General features: G+C 45.9%; 1 protein-coding gene across 1 annotated transcript; it reads right to left on the bottom strand.

Annotated features, from left to right (window-relative positions):
* Nucleotides 1-3,048: 3,048 nt before the first annotated feature.
* On the bottom strand, nucleotides 3,049-13,568 carry LOC142578479 (kelch-like protein 17). The gene is made up of 3 exons (XM_075687861.1): nucleotides 13,383-13,568; nucleotides 6,007-6,213; nucleotides 3,049-3,252 (listed from the first exon to the last, which is right to left on the bottom strand). Exons 1-3 carry the CDS (start codon nucleotides 13,566-13,568, stop codon nucleotides 3,049-3,051), a joined length of 597 nt encoding a protein of 198 aa, XP_075543976.1.
* Between the last annotated feature and the right edge of the window lie 2,720 nt (nucleotides 13,569-16,288).

Below are 16,288 nucleotides of genomic sequence, written 5' to 3'. Positions count from 1 at the left end.
TTAACCCTACTTCCTCTTGCGGAGGAAGTGACGATTACTAGGCTGGCGCGCGCCCGACCAATGGCTTGATAAGAGACCGCAGGTGCTGCCTCCGGGATCGCAAGAGACGTCGCTAAAATGTCGGAGGCAAGGGAACGCGATTCAAGTTTGGAGCAGCCGCCACAACTAGCACTTGCAGCCGACGCTGGTGGAGAGGAGGAAAGAGGAGAGGGGCCAGAACCATATTCTCAGCTCAAGCGGCAGGCATCTTCTAAAGGAGGCATTGGTTATGCGGACGTTGCTTGTTCACGCAAGCTCGCGCCTTCGTCCTGACTTCCTCTCTCGGTAAGCTCCAATGAAAACGCTACAAGCATCTCAACGCGCTGGCTTGCCCGTGAGGTGTTCATAACTCGAAGGGCGCTCAACAGCATTCAGGTTGGACATCGGGGCACCCCAAGATCTCTATTTGGCCCACACCCAAATTTCCAGTTGGCCCACACCCTAACTTAAGTAGGTCCACCCCCAAATTTTAAGTTGGCCCACTCCATAATTTAGGTTGGGCCACCCCACATTGCAAGTTAGACCACCCACAAATTTCAAGCTGGCCCACCTCCAAATTTGAAGTTGACCCACCCCCAAATTTCACTTGGCCCACCCCTACTACAAACTTCCCCATGCATTTTCTAAGGAGCCCAGTGTACCTATATGGGTACTGTCTTATTTGATTTTTTTTTACTTTAAATTGTTCCTTATCGCTTAAAAGCTACCAATAATCTACAGTTACACAACCATAAAGGTTAAATATCTTCACTTTGCAATTATGCATTTTTGTGCATATACAAGGCATTACGCTTTCAGTAGGACAGGGCTCGGGAGTTCGCCAAGGGATGCTTACGCATTAAAAAGTTATATTGCCTGCGCACTAATTTTTAGGCGCCTAGCTTTGAGATCGATATGGTGCATTTGTCATGCCACCAAGCGTGCCTTACGAATGTACATCTTGTTGGTGTGCAAGTGCGGCTCTGAATTTTACTCGGATCAGTTTGCTTCGCATACAGAAAAGCAAGACGTTGAAATCTGCGATATATTTACGGCGATCATTTCCTGATCTCGGCGTAATAAGTGAAGCCAAAACGACGGTCCACTAGAGCAGAGCTGTACATTTACGTCTTGTTTTAATGTGGCAATTGAAATACCTTTAGGCTTACTTTGCTAAAGCAATTTAAAGCGTTCTTTAGTGCGCCACACTTCTGATCGTTTCGCCTTCCGGTTCAAAGCCCGCCGCCGGTTACTGAGCTGGAAGCCTGTTTATGTAACTCTGAATTTCTGTTCACCTTTATGGTGTTGACTTTCCTAATTTTTCCCTGGGACATTGCGCCTACATAAAACGCTGACTTCACGCACGTAGACCGTGCGCTTTAAATAAACAACACACCTTAAAAAATATCACAGCAGAGACTACTTTTTGCAGTAATTATACGTGCCTGCAAGCTACTGTATCTGTTATAATGAACATTTCTGTAATCCGCCATATTACCCACTTTTTAGCATAAGAATAGATGAAACTGGCGTATTCTCAAAGCCTTCAACATTGCATGAACGCCGTGCCCGAACGCCACCGATGAAGTATTCTTCAGAGTTCTCTTGAGCAATTTAGAATTATTCATAGCTTTGAGTTTTGTTTACTAAGCAGAAAATATTAACTTCTAACTGTATTATTTGGGCCTAGAAGCAACATGTAAGGTACAGAATTTGCAGGATGCATGCAAAGGCATGCCAACGACTTCTCTGGGCAATCAGTTTTGCCAATCTTCAAAATAATGTGTTCATGGTTTGAAAACTTCCCGCAAGACCCGTGGTAATTAACTGGGTCTTTCTGGAATCATTTTGGTCACGATACAATGGGGCCACAGTGTGAGGTGGTCATTCATGAGCTTCGCGAAATTTTCGAAACCGCCTGCTGCAGTTAGCGCAATCCTTGTCATTGAGCTGTATTATCGAGCTGCACTGAATGAGAAATTGAAAGATATATTCAACGCAATAAAACAATTCACTAATTAACTCCCTCATTAATTACTTTACGGTACATATTGCAATTTACAAATTATAGCCGGTAAGTTTGCAAGGCGTATCCACTTGGAATCAGTCTCGTTTGGAGATATACGCCATCAAACTCGCCGCAAAAGTGAATTATTGTTCCACTTGCTTTTTTTAACAAGACGCTCATTTATGCACTGAAGCACAAAAGCGACGGGAACGCCCATGCATTTCGTCGCACACTTTGGGAAATAAGTTCCCGAAACTGCTGTCATCCTAGAGATTGATTTTAAGTCAATACATCTTGCAAGCTCACCGGCTACAATATGTGCTGTAAAGTAGCTTTAAGTAAGTTATTTAGTATATTTTGTTAATTAGTCGAATTTGTTTCAATTGCGCCTGCTACTAATGCCCGCCGCTTCGAATAATCTAGCTTAAGGACAATAATTACGCCATCTTCCACAGGCGATATCAAAAAAAATTCAGAAATAATTTCAAAATAATTACGCCGTTAGCGATAAAGGGCGCGTGGTTACTCAACGTTGTCTTATTGTTTTGTTATTGACCAGTTGCGCATAGCAGTGGGGGCAATGGAAGCATTCACTACTTCTTATGGCTAATTTAGACATTTCTTCTGCGTGCAACAAAAGCCTAATCGAAAGCTTGTGCAATGGTGAAAATGCGGAGTGGTTTTTGCACACAGAACATTGTACACGACAGAGCAATGGCCATGGAAACAAAGTGACGGTGTATTCCTCAACGGGCTCTACAACTGCTCCGTTTATAGTGCTGTTTAACTGAACACTTTATTCGTTAGGTAATGAAGTTTATCAAACTACTTTAGCTGATTGGAAATAATATTTCTAGAAGCACAAGAAGAACGTGAACACTATTGAGTTCGTCTTGTTCGCGTATCGCGCATTTGCTTTGCTTAGGGCTTTACAGATGTTTGCTGAAGCATTTTACGCATGCGTCATATTGCGCGGTATTGCGCAATCCTCGCAGTTCCTCTCTGTCACAGAGGTCTCCAACTCACGACTGACTGCAGAGGCCGACGCGGACGCACTGAAGAAGCGCTGGGAGCGCGGTCAGGTCTTCGTCCGTGGCTGACGAAGTCCACCGGTCGAGCGCGCGTAGCAGGTCCGCCTCATTCCGCACGTTCAGCTCGTCCGACGAAAGCACCTCGCAGAGGAGCTCGGGCCTGGTGTGCAGGAACTCGTCGCTGTGGCGCCAAACCTGAGCGAAACAAGTGCTCGTGACATCACCTTGTGAGTAAAGGAGACCTCTGTCACGTCTCGGACGCTCAAGATTTCGTAAAAGTTGATAAGCCCCAAGGTAATTCATGGGCATCGTGAAGGCGCGTTACCTTGGCATCGGTCACACGTGGTCACTGTCATTTGCGCATTCCTCCTGTATTCCCGTATATTCAATGCCATATCCAACGACGTTTCCTTTCCGTCGGCAGGCTTACTCGTCTTCAGCCTTATATCTCAGAACGACATGCTAGAGTTTTACAAGTGCTAAATACAAGCTAGAGCGTTTATTTCAGGCAGAAACGTGACAAAGAACAATTCCAGTAATAACATAGTGCTCTGAGCGTCACAAATGTGTGTTGCTTCCTGCGATAACGCTTTAGGCTCACTGTGCAAGTGCAAAAGTGGAGAAGAAAACCAAGTTGTCAAAATGACCGGATCGAAACTGTGCAGCAGAGGTGTGGTCTATATAACAAAGGTACGTGTACTTATTTCTATAGCGAGATACCCATTGGATATTCTGTGCTTGCATCAAAGTGCGGATGTGCGTTTGAAGCTGCGTGTGAGCATCCGTATATATGTGCATTTCGACATTTCTGTTATGTTGCCTCTAAAGTACCGGATACTTCTGAACAAGCCACTACAACAATATCAGCAGTAATTTACTGATGCATAACAGAGGCCGGGTTAACTTGTGGACGCCACACTAACGTCTTGATGTAGCGGAAGCTTTACGCTTTTTCCTATGCCGCTATAATGTAAACTATAATGAATAAGCCTACCCGGATGAGCACACTAGTTAGCATCTTGTTCCCGTCTACAAAATGAACATGCTTCATTCTTTTTTTGCTTTTCCATGTCCTATTACTCTCCAGAAAACTTCACACCAAAAAGTACATTATTTGCTCTAAAACACAAACCTGTATTCCCTTCTTGGTGCCCTGGCACATAGCCTTCTTCTTTGGTGACTTCACTCACTGGAATCCCTCAATTCCTCCAGTCCTTGAGACAAAACTACGCAGTTACAGCTTCGTCGCTCAAAAAAAGAAAAAGAGTATCTTCGCAAGTTTTGTTGACGACGCAACTCAATGTACCCTGTATTCTAATTCCAATGAGAATGCAAGGGGCGTTCAGTTGCGTCGTCTTCTCTTTATGTCTTTCTGGGATATGAAGGTAGCTGAGATGTATAATAATCGCTTTTGAATTCCATTTTAATTACGTACCGGTATGTAAAGAACTAAAAAACCTGCTTGAAGAACAAAAAAAGAAATACGGTTAATAATTCAAACCAACACCGCCATGTACGCGGGTAATTGTAACCGTCTCCTACTGTTCGTTATCCTAAATACCGCTTTTGTTTGTATAAGCACATACATTAAAATGCAGCGCCGCGCGGTGCAGTGGTACGTTCCATGCCACATCTAGAATTTCTATATCACCTCGCGGTGCTTCAAACGCACCTCCTGGGTGCTTTTCCTCGTGTGCGATGGCACAGCGGTCTGTCTACATCAAAGTGGCGTCAGTTTTATTCAAAGCTTATGGAAGAAATATGATGAAATCACTCCAACGCAGTTATGCACGCATCTGCATTCATATCCTATATGAATAATTAAAGAAATCGCTTCTGAGATAATTATGAAAAGGACAAAACGCAATATGCTACAAAATTTACATACAAGGGTTTTTAGAAGACAGGGCACTCTGTTAGATCGATATAGAATTAGGTTAGGTTTTTATATTTTTCTTCCAGGCCACATCCAAAGTGCTACAGCAGTTTTTTAATCACCGAAACAGTACAAAAAGTGACACCATTTCGTAAACTGGAATAATAACGACAGTGCAACTTTTACTCTGACCCTGCAAACAGGTCAACAAGGAGTCTTTTGGACAGTGCTATATCCCCCCCCCCTTCCTTATCCTACTACTGTCAGCCTCTACAATGTAAAATAATTTACGCCCTTAAAAGTGAAAAAGGGTGTAAATGTGTCAACAACTCACACCCTTAGGGTGTCAATTATGTAAATCACACTCTAAAGGTGTGAGTTACAGATATATTTACACTCCTTTTCACTTTTAAGGGCGTAAATTATTTTACAGTGTAGAGCACCTCTACATTCCTTCTTAATTTCTCCTGACGTTAAACCCTGAGTCACGAATTAGGACAGACGGCCAATAAATATCTAAAGTTTACATATTTTAATTTTAAGTCTCTATACAGTCGCTTTCAATGCAAATCAAGGTAGCAGGATCAAGCCATACGTGTTTTCTAGTGATCCATTACAATTGCAGAGGAATGAAATATGTATATACAGTGAAGTCTGTCATGCTAGCTGCGTTTCTTTGCAAACAGTATTGAATTCCCGCCTCAAAAGCGCGCGTTCATGGTAAATATTTCCTGCAGGCATTACAAACTTACGCGACAAGATATGTTACCCTTTCAGCGTTGCTATAGCAACGATGCAAGAGTTTCGCTATAGCAGAACGCGCTGCAAGCCGAACATTTCGTCAAAGATGGTAGCGGTTTCAGCAAAGTGTTCGTATGTTGCGATACACTGCATTCTGATGCGTGCTCGAGCATCACTATAATAGCAGAGCGTACGATTTGCCCGAAGTACAATTGCCGCCTTTTTTTTTTCATCTTTTTCTTCTTTACCACTACGGAAAAGCAGAGCAAGAAAAAAAAGGAAACATTGCGTACACGGCGAGTGGAAGGGATGTCAAAACGCCTCCGGCTCACCTCATCGAAGTGCTCCCGTATGAATTTCAACAGCGCCTCCTTGAAGAAAGGCGCGTAGTGTGGTTTCGCCAGCGCGGCAAAGCCGAGGCAGTTGTCCTGGCGCGTCTCCCCGATTAGGTATTGCAGGCACTTGTCCCGCGCCTCGTCCATCATCAGGTAGTCGGCTGCCTCGAGAATCTGCAGCACGTTGTCGCTGCCCAAGCATATCTGTAGATGAACGGCGGCGATATCATGTCAGGCGGAGGACCAGTCGCTTTCCTTTATAACCGTGGCACCACACAGCGCGGGGATGCATCGGACAACAGTTTGCCGCGTTAACGTTAAGGAGCCCGTGTTGCGGAAAATCCGCTCTCGAACGTCGTTTCGTGAAAAAGATTTTCGAACCACACATACCCAGGCCGTCCATGTGAGGCAAAGAATTGACTGAAATAATTGAATTTCTCAAGCTAAAATACGTAGAAAAATCGTAAACTACAACTTACACACAACCTACAGACATCATAGCTCTCGGATTGAAATTTGAATATACGAGAAAACATAATTATGTTACGCGACATCTCAAACAAACCCCTTTTCCAGCCTTTCTACAATTAATAGACTGGAGACGACGTCCAGCACTTGCGCAGTGCAGCGTGTAAGTATCTGGGAGTCCACCAAGCAGCGTGCCCGCTTCCTTGAAGCACTTCCAGATTGCGCTCGCCTCCACCGCATCGCTTGACATCAGGGGTACAATCGGACTCGATTGCAACAAAAGGTCAGCGGGACTCCTAGCATTGGGCGCTCACGGGAAGACTACAAATGAAGCTCAGCAGGGTGATATGGGCTGGACCAGTTTTGAAGCAGGCAGGTACTCAAGGGGGGGGGGGGAGCCTGGGCCTTCCCGAAACTAAGCGGCATACCCCCCTCCCAGCCCACGCCATCAATCCTCACACACATCCTAAAGTGCTGCCAAATCAATGTTGAGACTTGACAGCTATTCGGTGGTCAACAGTTTGCTGCCTTTTTTACTCCTTTTGGATGACGGTATTTTTCGGCATCTCCTGAGGTGTGAACGCCAGTTTTCTCATCGATTCGGTGCCCGCCCGATTAACTCGAGAGCGTTCGCCACGAGCGTTTCCCGGTTAAAATTACGGTTACATAGGCGTCGCGTCGAGTCAACACGGGCTCGCATCGGGCTCCGCAGTCTCGCGAGTTTTCGATGGCGTTTTCAACAGAAAACGCCTCGAGACGCTTTCACCAACTTTCTAACATTCTAAGAGCCGTATCGACACTACCCGCGTGGAAATCCGACACCGAGGACCCCAGGAGGATTCTTGGAAGTTTCGTCACCACGGGTGAGCCGCTAACGCTAACCGGCGGCAGCAGCCGCTCGCCTCGCCGACGGGGATTCCCGCGACGGCACTTGGCCTAACCGTGGTGAACGAAGCGACTACGATCGTCGAACTCCTGCATAGAACTTCGGAGGACCCGAAGAAGAACGCATGGACCAGACTACCAAGCCGGTGAGCCAAGCAGCTCTGTACCATGACACCGTGAGAGATGTTTCCTGCCAATGAGTCCGAACACAAAAGCAAAGCAAGCGAGAAGTCTTGTAGAGGCGACGCGGTAGTGGCCCCGCAACCACCACAAAGACATCAGCAACAACGCGGAGAGTCGCTAGACCTCCACCGCTTCCTAAAAATGACTACAAAATATTCATTCGTCCAAATCAAGGACTACCATTAAGAAACGTGCTCGCTCATAGACTCGCACGAGCGATCTTCGACGCGCGCAAGAACGAGTTCACGGATGACAAATTTATTCTGAGAACCAACCGGGATCCAGCATAGCCATCCTATCGACCCAGTACGAAGAGGTAGCCGGAAAAGCACACACATCCACACCTAAATACTTAGCAGCAGAAGTCACGCAGTGCGCGCATACACCGCCCAAGGACAAGGCACCCTTAGGGGAGTGGTACATGGAATATCCTTGCACGCGACCACCAAAACCCTCATGGCCCATCTCAGAGTGAGAACACAAGGCGTGGAAATCCTTACAGCCACGACGATCGGTGCCACTCAAAGTGCAGCGCTGACCTTTAATGGGCCCCATCTTCCACGATTTGTGTAGTACTACGGAGGTGAACTCCGCTGCTACTCATTTAGACCGACGCTCCAAGTCTGCATGATCTGCAGGGAAAAGGGCCACCGAAGTGTACCCAAACCCGGACAGACCCATCTGGAGACGGTGCGGACTGCTTAATCCAACCGACGGACACAAAGGCGAGCTAAACTATATACGATCTACCGCAGAAGGGTACTCCGCAAGGATCAATAATGTCTCCTTTCCTCTTCAACATCGGACTTAGAAAAAATGCATTACAACGGGAAAACATCTCGAAACTCGGATGGGCCTTCTATGCCGACGATATCACCCTATGGGCAACCAAGGGTTCATACAGCGACAGAGGAAACACATTACTGACAGCTATCGAACACATCGAGTCATACCTAACCGCTGCAGAAATGAGATGTGCCCCCAAACAAGTCGGAGTACCTTCAACACCGGCCCAAGCAAGCTAAGAAACATCGAGCCCTGCCAATACATCTCTAGATTGCCGGGCAACCTATAAAGCGCGTCCCGACAACACGCCTGCTAGGTATGCACGTCCAGGGGAACAACGGTATAAAGGCAGCCTCATAGAAATTAAATCACGTTATAAGAAGCATCGCATCACTCATCCCCAGAGTAGCGCGCAGAAAAGCTGGTTTCACAAAGGACGTAACCTTAAGGCTGGTACAAGCCCTCGTCATCAGCCGTATCACGTACGCACTCCCGTGCCAAGTCAAGCGCAAAAGCGAGACCGAGCGCATGGACACTCTTTAAGAACGGCGTACAACACGGTCTTACAGTTACCGTCAAGCACAAACACAAATAAATTACTAGCGCTAGGAGTATACAACACCTTTGATGAGCTAGCAAGCGCCACGCTCATAGTGCAGAGGGAGCGACTCAACAAGACACAACAGGGAAGGCACCTTCTTCAACGGCTAGGGTACCCGCTGACACCCCTGCACTGCGAAGAAGAAACAACTCCTGCCTAACCAAATTAGAGAGAACATCGTAGTAGACCCTATCCCCAAGAACATGCCCCTCACCCACAATCAAGAGAGGAGAGGAGCGTGTGCCCGCATGTTGCACAAACGCTGTTTCAGAGACCCAGGTACATACTACACGGACGCTAGCCCGTATCCCTCGTCGCCCCGTCACGAGAGGAAATACACAATCGCCGTCGTCAATCAGGGGAACCTGGTAGTCTCTGCCTCCATCCACGCCACATGCAGCACAGCAGCAGAAGCAGCAGCGATCACTCTCGCACTTTGCGACGCCGAGAGCAAGTGAAGATCTGCCCGCGTCCTTACGGACTCACAAGCGGCGTGTCGTTTATACATGAATGGAACACTCTCTATACAAGCCATTCAAATCCTGGGCCGCTCACTAGAATGTATCCACGGTATCGTCTGGTGCTGCGGGCATGAAGGCCTGCGGGCAACGAAGAGGCTGACTGCGCAGCTCGATTTCTCATTAGCCGAGCGACAGACCACGTCGTTCTTCAGCCCCCGACAGACCGACGAGCGACCCACGAGTTATTAACCACAAGTCAACAAATACTGCAAGACCACCGTCTCGAAAGAACACAATATGCTTCCCCATACAAAGCTCTCAATAAACTCCAGGCTAGGGACTGGCGCCGCCTGCAAACAAACACATACCCACACTTGTCTCGTCTACAAGCCGTTTCACCAGACAGATATTTTTTTTATATATAAATTATTTATTTATTTCGAAAATGACATACAAATACGAGCCTGCCCAAGCCAACAATGGGCTTGTGGGGCAGCGCTCGGCAGAATGGAGCAAGCCAGGGAGCGGCACAGTAAATCAATTATGTACAAGACTCAAAATAAAACTTAAGAAAGAAAGAAAGAAAGAAAGAAAGAATGAAAGAAAGAAAGAAAGGAAAGAAACGAAATTACACATACAAATCAAAAATATAAGATTCAACTTCTTTCCGTGTGCTGGAAGATAAAACTTTATCTGGCAGGTCATTTAACACATCAGGTACATAGAAGGCACGGAGACGTTTGCCATATCTTGTCCGTACTCTTGGTAAGGTAAAGCGGTCGCGTGTACGTAATGCTCTGGCGGGGACATACGGGAGGCAGAACTCATTGTTCCATATATACAAAAGGATTACCGTTTCTTTGAATAACAGCCTGAACGAGGCTTTGTGCGAGCATGAAAAAAGACTGGAATCGTTAGTAATGTGCACACCATACATCACCGCCCGAATTATGGATTTTAGTAAAGAATCAACTTTATTGCGCCAAAACACTGAACAGAAATAAAAAGAACAGATTCCATATCTCAGCACACTGTACGCTAATGCATGTGCTATTGTTTTCCTTACGTAAATTGGGCATAGTGCTTTAATAGAATGCAGTAGGCAGGCTATTTTGCGCAGCCTTTCACAAACGTTAGCCAAGTGAGTGTTCCAGGACATGTTAGAATCGAAATAAACACCGAGATAATTGACACTTGAGAGGTATGGAATAGGAGAGCAAGAGCAATTGTTACACAGAGGAGAATGAAGAAACAGTGGAGTGATGACAGGAATAGATTTCAGCGGATCGTGAAAACATACTAATTTAGTTTTATTCTGGTTAATAGAAATTAAGTTTTTACGGTACCAACTGATAACATTTGTAGTGTCAGTTTGTAATTCAGCCACGGCTTGATGGTAATTAGTATGACGAGATACTAAGAGCGTGTCATCTGCGTATTGAAACACCCGACAGCGAAAAATTGCTTGACTGAGATCATTAACGTACAAGTTGAATAAAAGGGGAGCTAAAATCGACCCTTGGGGAACTCCAGCGCTCAACTGTCTAGGTTTGCTTTTAATATTTCCGAGAACTACTACTTGAATTCGACCGTGCAAATAATTCTCGAGGAAAGTTAGAAAAGCCCCTCGGAAGCCATAGCTATGAAGTTTACAAAGTAAAATTTCATGGTTGACGGAGTCAAAAGCTTTTGATACATCTAGAAATAATGCACAAGCGAATGCACTAATTTCAAGAGTACTATTGAGGAAATTCGTTAATTCATCTAATGCTAATCTAGTGCCACGCCCACAAGTAAATCCGTACTGATTAGGCGACATTATGTTGTGCGCATCAATGAAGCTCTGCATTACGTGAAAAATATGCTTTTCAAGTATAAGAGCAATGCACGAAAGTATCGAAATTGGCCTGTAGTTTGTGACAACATTGACCTGTCCGCTTTTGAAGAGAGGAACTACAAGCGCTTCCTTAAGGCCAGGCGGTATTTCTTTTGTGGTTATAATGTTATTTATAATTGCTAAAATAACATTCTTCAGGGCCTCGAAATTTCTGCGAAGGACGTCCACAGATACACCATCTAATCCAACCGACTTGTGCTGTTTTAAGTTAAATAAAATATAGCGAATATCATCCTCGGTGCACTCAGGCAGGAATGCAGAGTCAACTACCGATTGTGGCATACAATAACTAGCCGTATTACCGGACAAGCTTGCTGCAGTAGACGAGAAAAAGGAATTAAATTGGTCTACTAACGTTTACATTCCGGACATGCCCCTGGTGTACCAACCACACAGCGACACTCGCGCGCATAACACACGAATACACCGACCATCCGGTCGACGCATTTCGCCACGAGTCCCAGCACACACACTCACTACGTGGTCTTGGGAGGCGAGACTCTCCGAACTAGGCCTGGGAAGCCAAATGGCGACCCTCGACCAGGCCCGGCGAGCCGCGATCGCCAGTGGAGCCCTCTCAGAGGGAACCACCCAGGAATAAACCGCGCAACGATTTCTGTAATAGTGAAGTTTCACCACCACCTACGGTTATGCTGTATTTAGTTTCGTTATTCATTTGAGTTCGTTATTCCCCAGGGGGCGCTTCTGTTCTTCATATTATGTATATATGGTTGTATATGTTGAATAAACGGCTTTTTACATCGGGACGACTGGAGCCTGACTTCCACCTTCGGTCAATGCCACATTGGCGACGAAGATGAGATGGTTTACGACACTGCCGCAATGAAATTGCTTCTACCGATGCAGAAAGCTCCTTTAGCTCTTCAGCCGCCTGCTCAAACTGAAGTGCGGTTTCCTGATGCGCTACAGCCCGCCACGCCGCAGCTTCCTGATACGCTGCAGTCCGCCACGCCGCAGCCGCGGTCCCCTGATGTGCGGCAGCCTACCGTGCTACAGCCGGCTTCTCCCAGGACGCAGGCGCGGTCTCCTGGCATACTGCAGCAGCAGTCTACGAGCCCGCCGCCATCGTCGCCAGTGCGACGTCCAAAGCGGCCGACCCGAGAGCGCCGGCCACCGGCCTGGCTCCAAGATTATCAGACTGACTAGTTGGCGGTCTGACGTTGCGTACATATTCTGCAAATATGTCTAAATAAGTACAGTGTGCATGCCTTGGGGTTTTCCTTACTAATACTTACTAAGAACTAATCACTAAAAATAAGGGAGGGAGTATGTTGTATTTAGCTTCGTTATTCATTTGAGTTCTTTATTCCCCAGGGGGCGCTTCTGTTCTTCATTATATATATATATATATATATATATATATATATATATATATATATATATATATATATATATATATATATATATATATATATGGTTATATACGTTGAATAAACGGCTTTTTACATCGGGACGGCTGGAGCCTGACTTCCACCTTCAGTCAATACCACAGGTGACATACGCTGCAGTTTCCGGGAAGCGTGAGAAGCAGTCAGGAATCTTTGAATGCGATCGCGTTCCACTTTAAAGGGCGACGCTTAAGCGTCCTCCAAATTTTCTTACCCGCCGTCGCATCGGCGAGCTCGAGATTGTGGGTTCGATTCCGGCCGCGGATGCAGTGTTTCGACGGGAGCGAACTACAAAGGCGCTCGTGCCCCTAGATTTAGGTGCACGTTAGACCACTCGGGGTGCTTGTATTTATTCACAAGTCCCCCATTGCTGCGGGCCTCATAATTGTCCCACGGTTTTGGCGCGTAACGCCACAACATTTGATTAAATTTTTTGCGAAGGCAGGGCAAGCACTCCCACAGGTTTCATTGCAGGTGAAAGCACTCGTCCTGAACACAGTCCCGACCCTGCTCCATTACAGAAAATTGAGCCTTAGTTCCACAAAACAAGAATAGCTTGCGTCAGTGAAAAGTCCCGACTCCTGCCCTCCCCCCCCCCCCTCCCCGATCCTCCACCAGCTTAAATTACACATCCGCTCGGAGCCACTGCTCAGTGCAAGGGCTTATAGGTTGAGGCAACTCACGCTGTCTGTGTAGAGGAAGTAGAGCAGTTCCTCGAACACGAGTGCCGACACACCGTCCAGCATCACGTCCCTGGAGGCACCGCTGAACGCAGCCCGGAAGTAACCGCTGGTCGCTGCGAGCAGCGCACGGTGCGCTGGGAACTCACCGCCGTCCGCCGTTCGGACCACGCAGTCGGTCGTGGCCATGAATTCTTTCGCAATCAAGTTGCGGCAGGGACGAGACATCGTCGTCGCAAAGTGAACGCTTTTTCTTCGCTTTCGTCGTCTTTTGCATGATAGCACGTCCTCTTCTTGAATATGTAGGATGATGCTACATTACGTTTTCATTGTGGCGTTTGATGTTTTCTTTTTTTAATAAGGGGACAGTCGCAGCTAGTAATATCGCTCAGTAAGCTGACTCCGCTACCTCATAAGTCCTGATGAAAGGAACCCTGGCGAAAAATTATGCGTAATAAGCCATCATCACCATCATCATTAAGCGTTTCCGTATAAGACAATAACATAACCTTGCATCATTATCAGTAACATTGGGGGCGATCTATGGGGGCGAGAACATACCGTGGCGCCGCCATGTGGAGTCATCCGTGTGACGAAAAAGAACGGGATTGCTCCGCCAGCCCTCTCTTGCTCAACCCGCAGCCGCTTTCGCGTCGTCTATTTTTTATCAGTATCGTATTTCACTTCCACGCAATCAGTAGAATACTGCTATGACTTCGTAACTGAGTGTGCTATACGTTATAGAGCTGTTCTGGAAAAATAGACTCCTCTATGAAGTCTTAGACGCCGCTCCGACGGTCGGCGTCGTCTGCTATGGCCACCGACATGGAAACCACGGATACTGAGATCGCTGCTTTGCAAAAGGTAAAAAAAAAGCCATTGCTTTGAACTAAGACTAAGCATATAATGTGCTTTAGCGTGTGACTGCGGTACACGCCATGCGCAAAACGCTGACAACGCCACCTGTCGCGAAGGCTGCGAAGCGTAGGCGGGTTCGGGCACGCATCGTGGGTTCGCGCGAGCACTGTTCTCAGGGGTAGCACACTCTCAAGTTCAACAAATGGCCACTGAGGGCGAAAAAATAGACCGCGCGCCGCTGCTAACAAAACCAGCATAGTAGAATGACTTCGGGATGCTTAAGTTAATTCCAACATTTCCCGCTAGAAGCGCCGTAATAAGCGCACTTTTGTCTTAGAAACTTTCTCTTATATTTACCGAAGCATTTTTATTACATAAAAAAGAGGGCAATGTTATCATTGCTAATTAGGTATTGTACTCTTTGTTAGTAAGTTTATTGTTTCTTCGTCATATAAACGCAAATAGCGTTCAGCATCATCGATCTTTCATGTGACCTCTGGCCTGGTATTTTACCGGTATTTTCGACTGCACGGCGGCACGTATTCATTCTTCGGACACTCAGGCTGGTTGCTTCGTTGTTTCTAAAACTAGTTTATTGAGCTTCGATGTCTCGCGTTATTTAACTTGGGGTGAAGTGACGTGTTCGCAAGCGGACATGCAAGCCCGGAAGTTAGGTATCGGTCGTGAGCCATTCGGAATGCTTGAATCGTTATATAATATCCGTCTCATTAACTTACAGGCGGGGACAAGTTAACGAACTAGATCCTGCATTACATATGGGCAGTCAGGATCTCAGTTGCTGTTTCCTAAATAAACCTTTACTTGCGAGGCTGTTGTTATGCACACACAATCAGGAAAGAAAGAGCGATATCGGAACGCGCGTCTCAATTTTCATCTTATTGTAGCCGTGGTCACAGGTGACTGAGTAGCCTTATCAATATACATATAAAACTTTTTTTCGAGTCCGCCGGCAACTTCTTTCGTCCACAAAACAGAATAATCCTTTGGTAAAATGAAGTGAAAGTACAGAATTTAATGTGTTAAACAGTTGCAAGCATGATAATTCACCCATATTTCGTACTTGTTGGTTCCAAATGTTCTTGCTGTTCAGTTTGGTTTACCGTAGGGCATTTATTTTTGCAGTAGCGAAGCGGTGCATCACGTTCGTGAAGAAAAATAATGCATCAGTTCTAATAGCTTCATCACTTTCATGCATTTACTCTGCGTATAAATGAACGCAGAAATGTTCTCATTTGTGATCTTAATAATACTTAAGCTGTTGACATGTATTGCAGTTAGGCAGACATCAATTTTGTGGACAATAGCAATATTTATTTAACATGCTGCTTAGGCACCCTAGAACAGACAATGTACATTTGCATGTGTTCTGTAGACGTAAACCATTACAACATATATGTCACGCCTTTTTGCATTTTATATTGCAAAATTGTGCTTTTTCAATTTCTGATTCAGTCAAAATTTCTGTTCCAGACATGCAGTAACGAGGATGGCACCAGTATAAAGCAACATGCTCCATGCACTAAACAGAAGCTGCTGCTTGCTACAACAAAGCCATTGTGTGGACGTTGGCTGCTACTACAAGGTAAACAACACATGGTTCAGAAATAAATATGCTTGATATATTTTGTATTGGCTTGCTGTTTGCAGCAAATATGAATGTTTGTTCATACTTATGGTTCAGTATGATTGGGTCGAACATAAAAGAAAACACACATCAGTTTGGCTAATCAGTGCTGTATCTCATGTGTCACCGTTCTGCCCCAACAGAGTTTATGCCAAGCACATCTTGGTCATCACAGGAGCTCCTATCTACACCAACAAGAAGCGGCTGGAGCCGAATTTGCAAGGCTTTTACGCCACGAACAAAGAAGTGCATGCAGAGGATTTTCGATGAGATATCAAGTCTACAGAGGACTATGTCAAGACTGAAAAGAGCTTCAGCCACCATTCCACCAGCACGAACATTTGGTTGAGTCATCCAGGTAACTCAGAAAGAACTTTCTAGAAGCTCTTCGTCTTCAGATCCACCT

Source organism: Dermacentor variabilis, chromosome 4, assembly GCF_050947875.1.
Source record: "Dermacentor variabilis isolate Ectoservices chromosome 4, ASM5094787v1, whole genome shotgun sequence".
In the NCBI taxonomy this organism is placed as follows: domain Eukaryota; kingdom Metazoa; phylum Arthropoda; class Arachnida; order Ixodida; family Ixodidae; genus Dermacentor; species Dermacentor variabilis.
The sequence above is the reverse complement of the archived record's forward strand: the minus strand, read 5'-3'. Positions and strand labels throughout refer to the sequence as shown.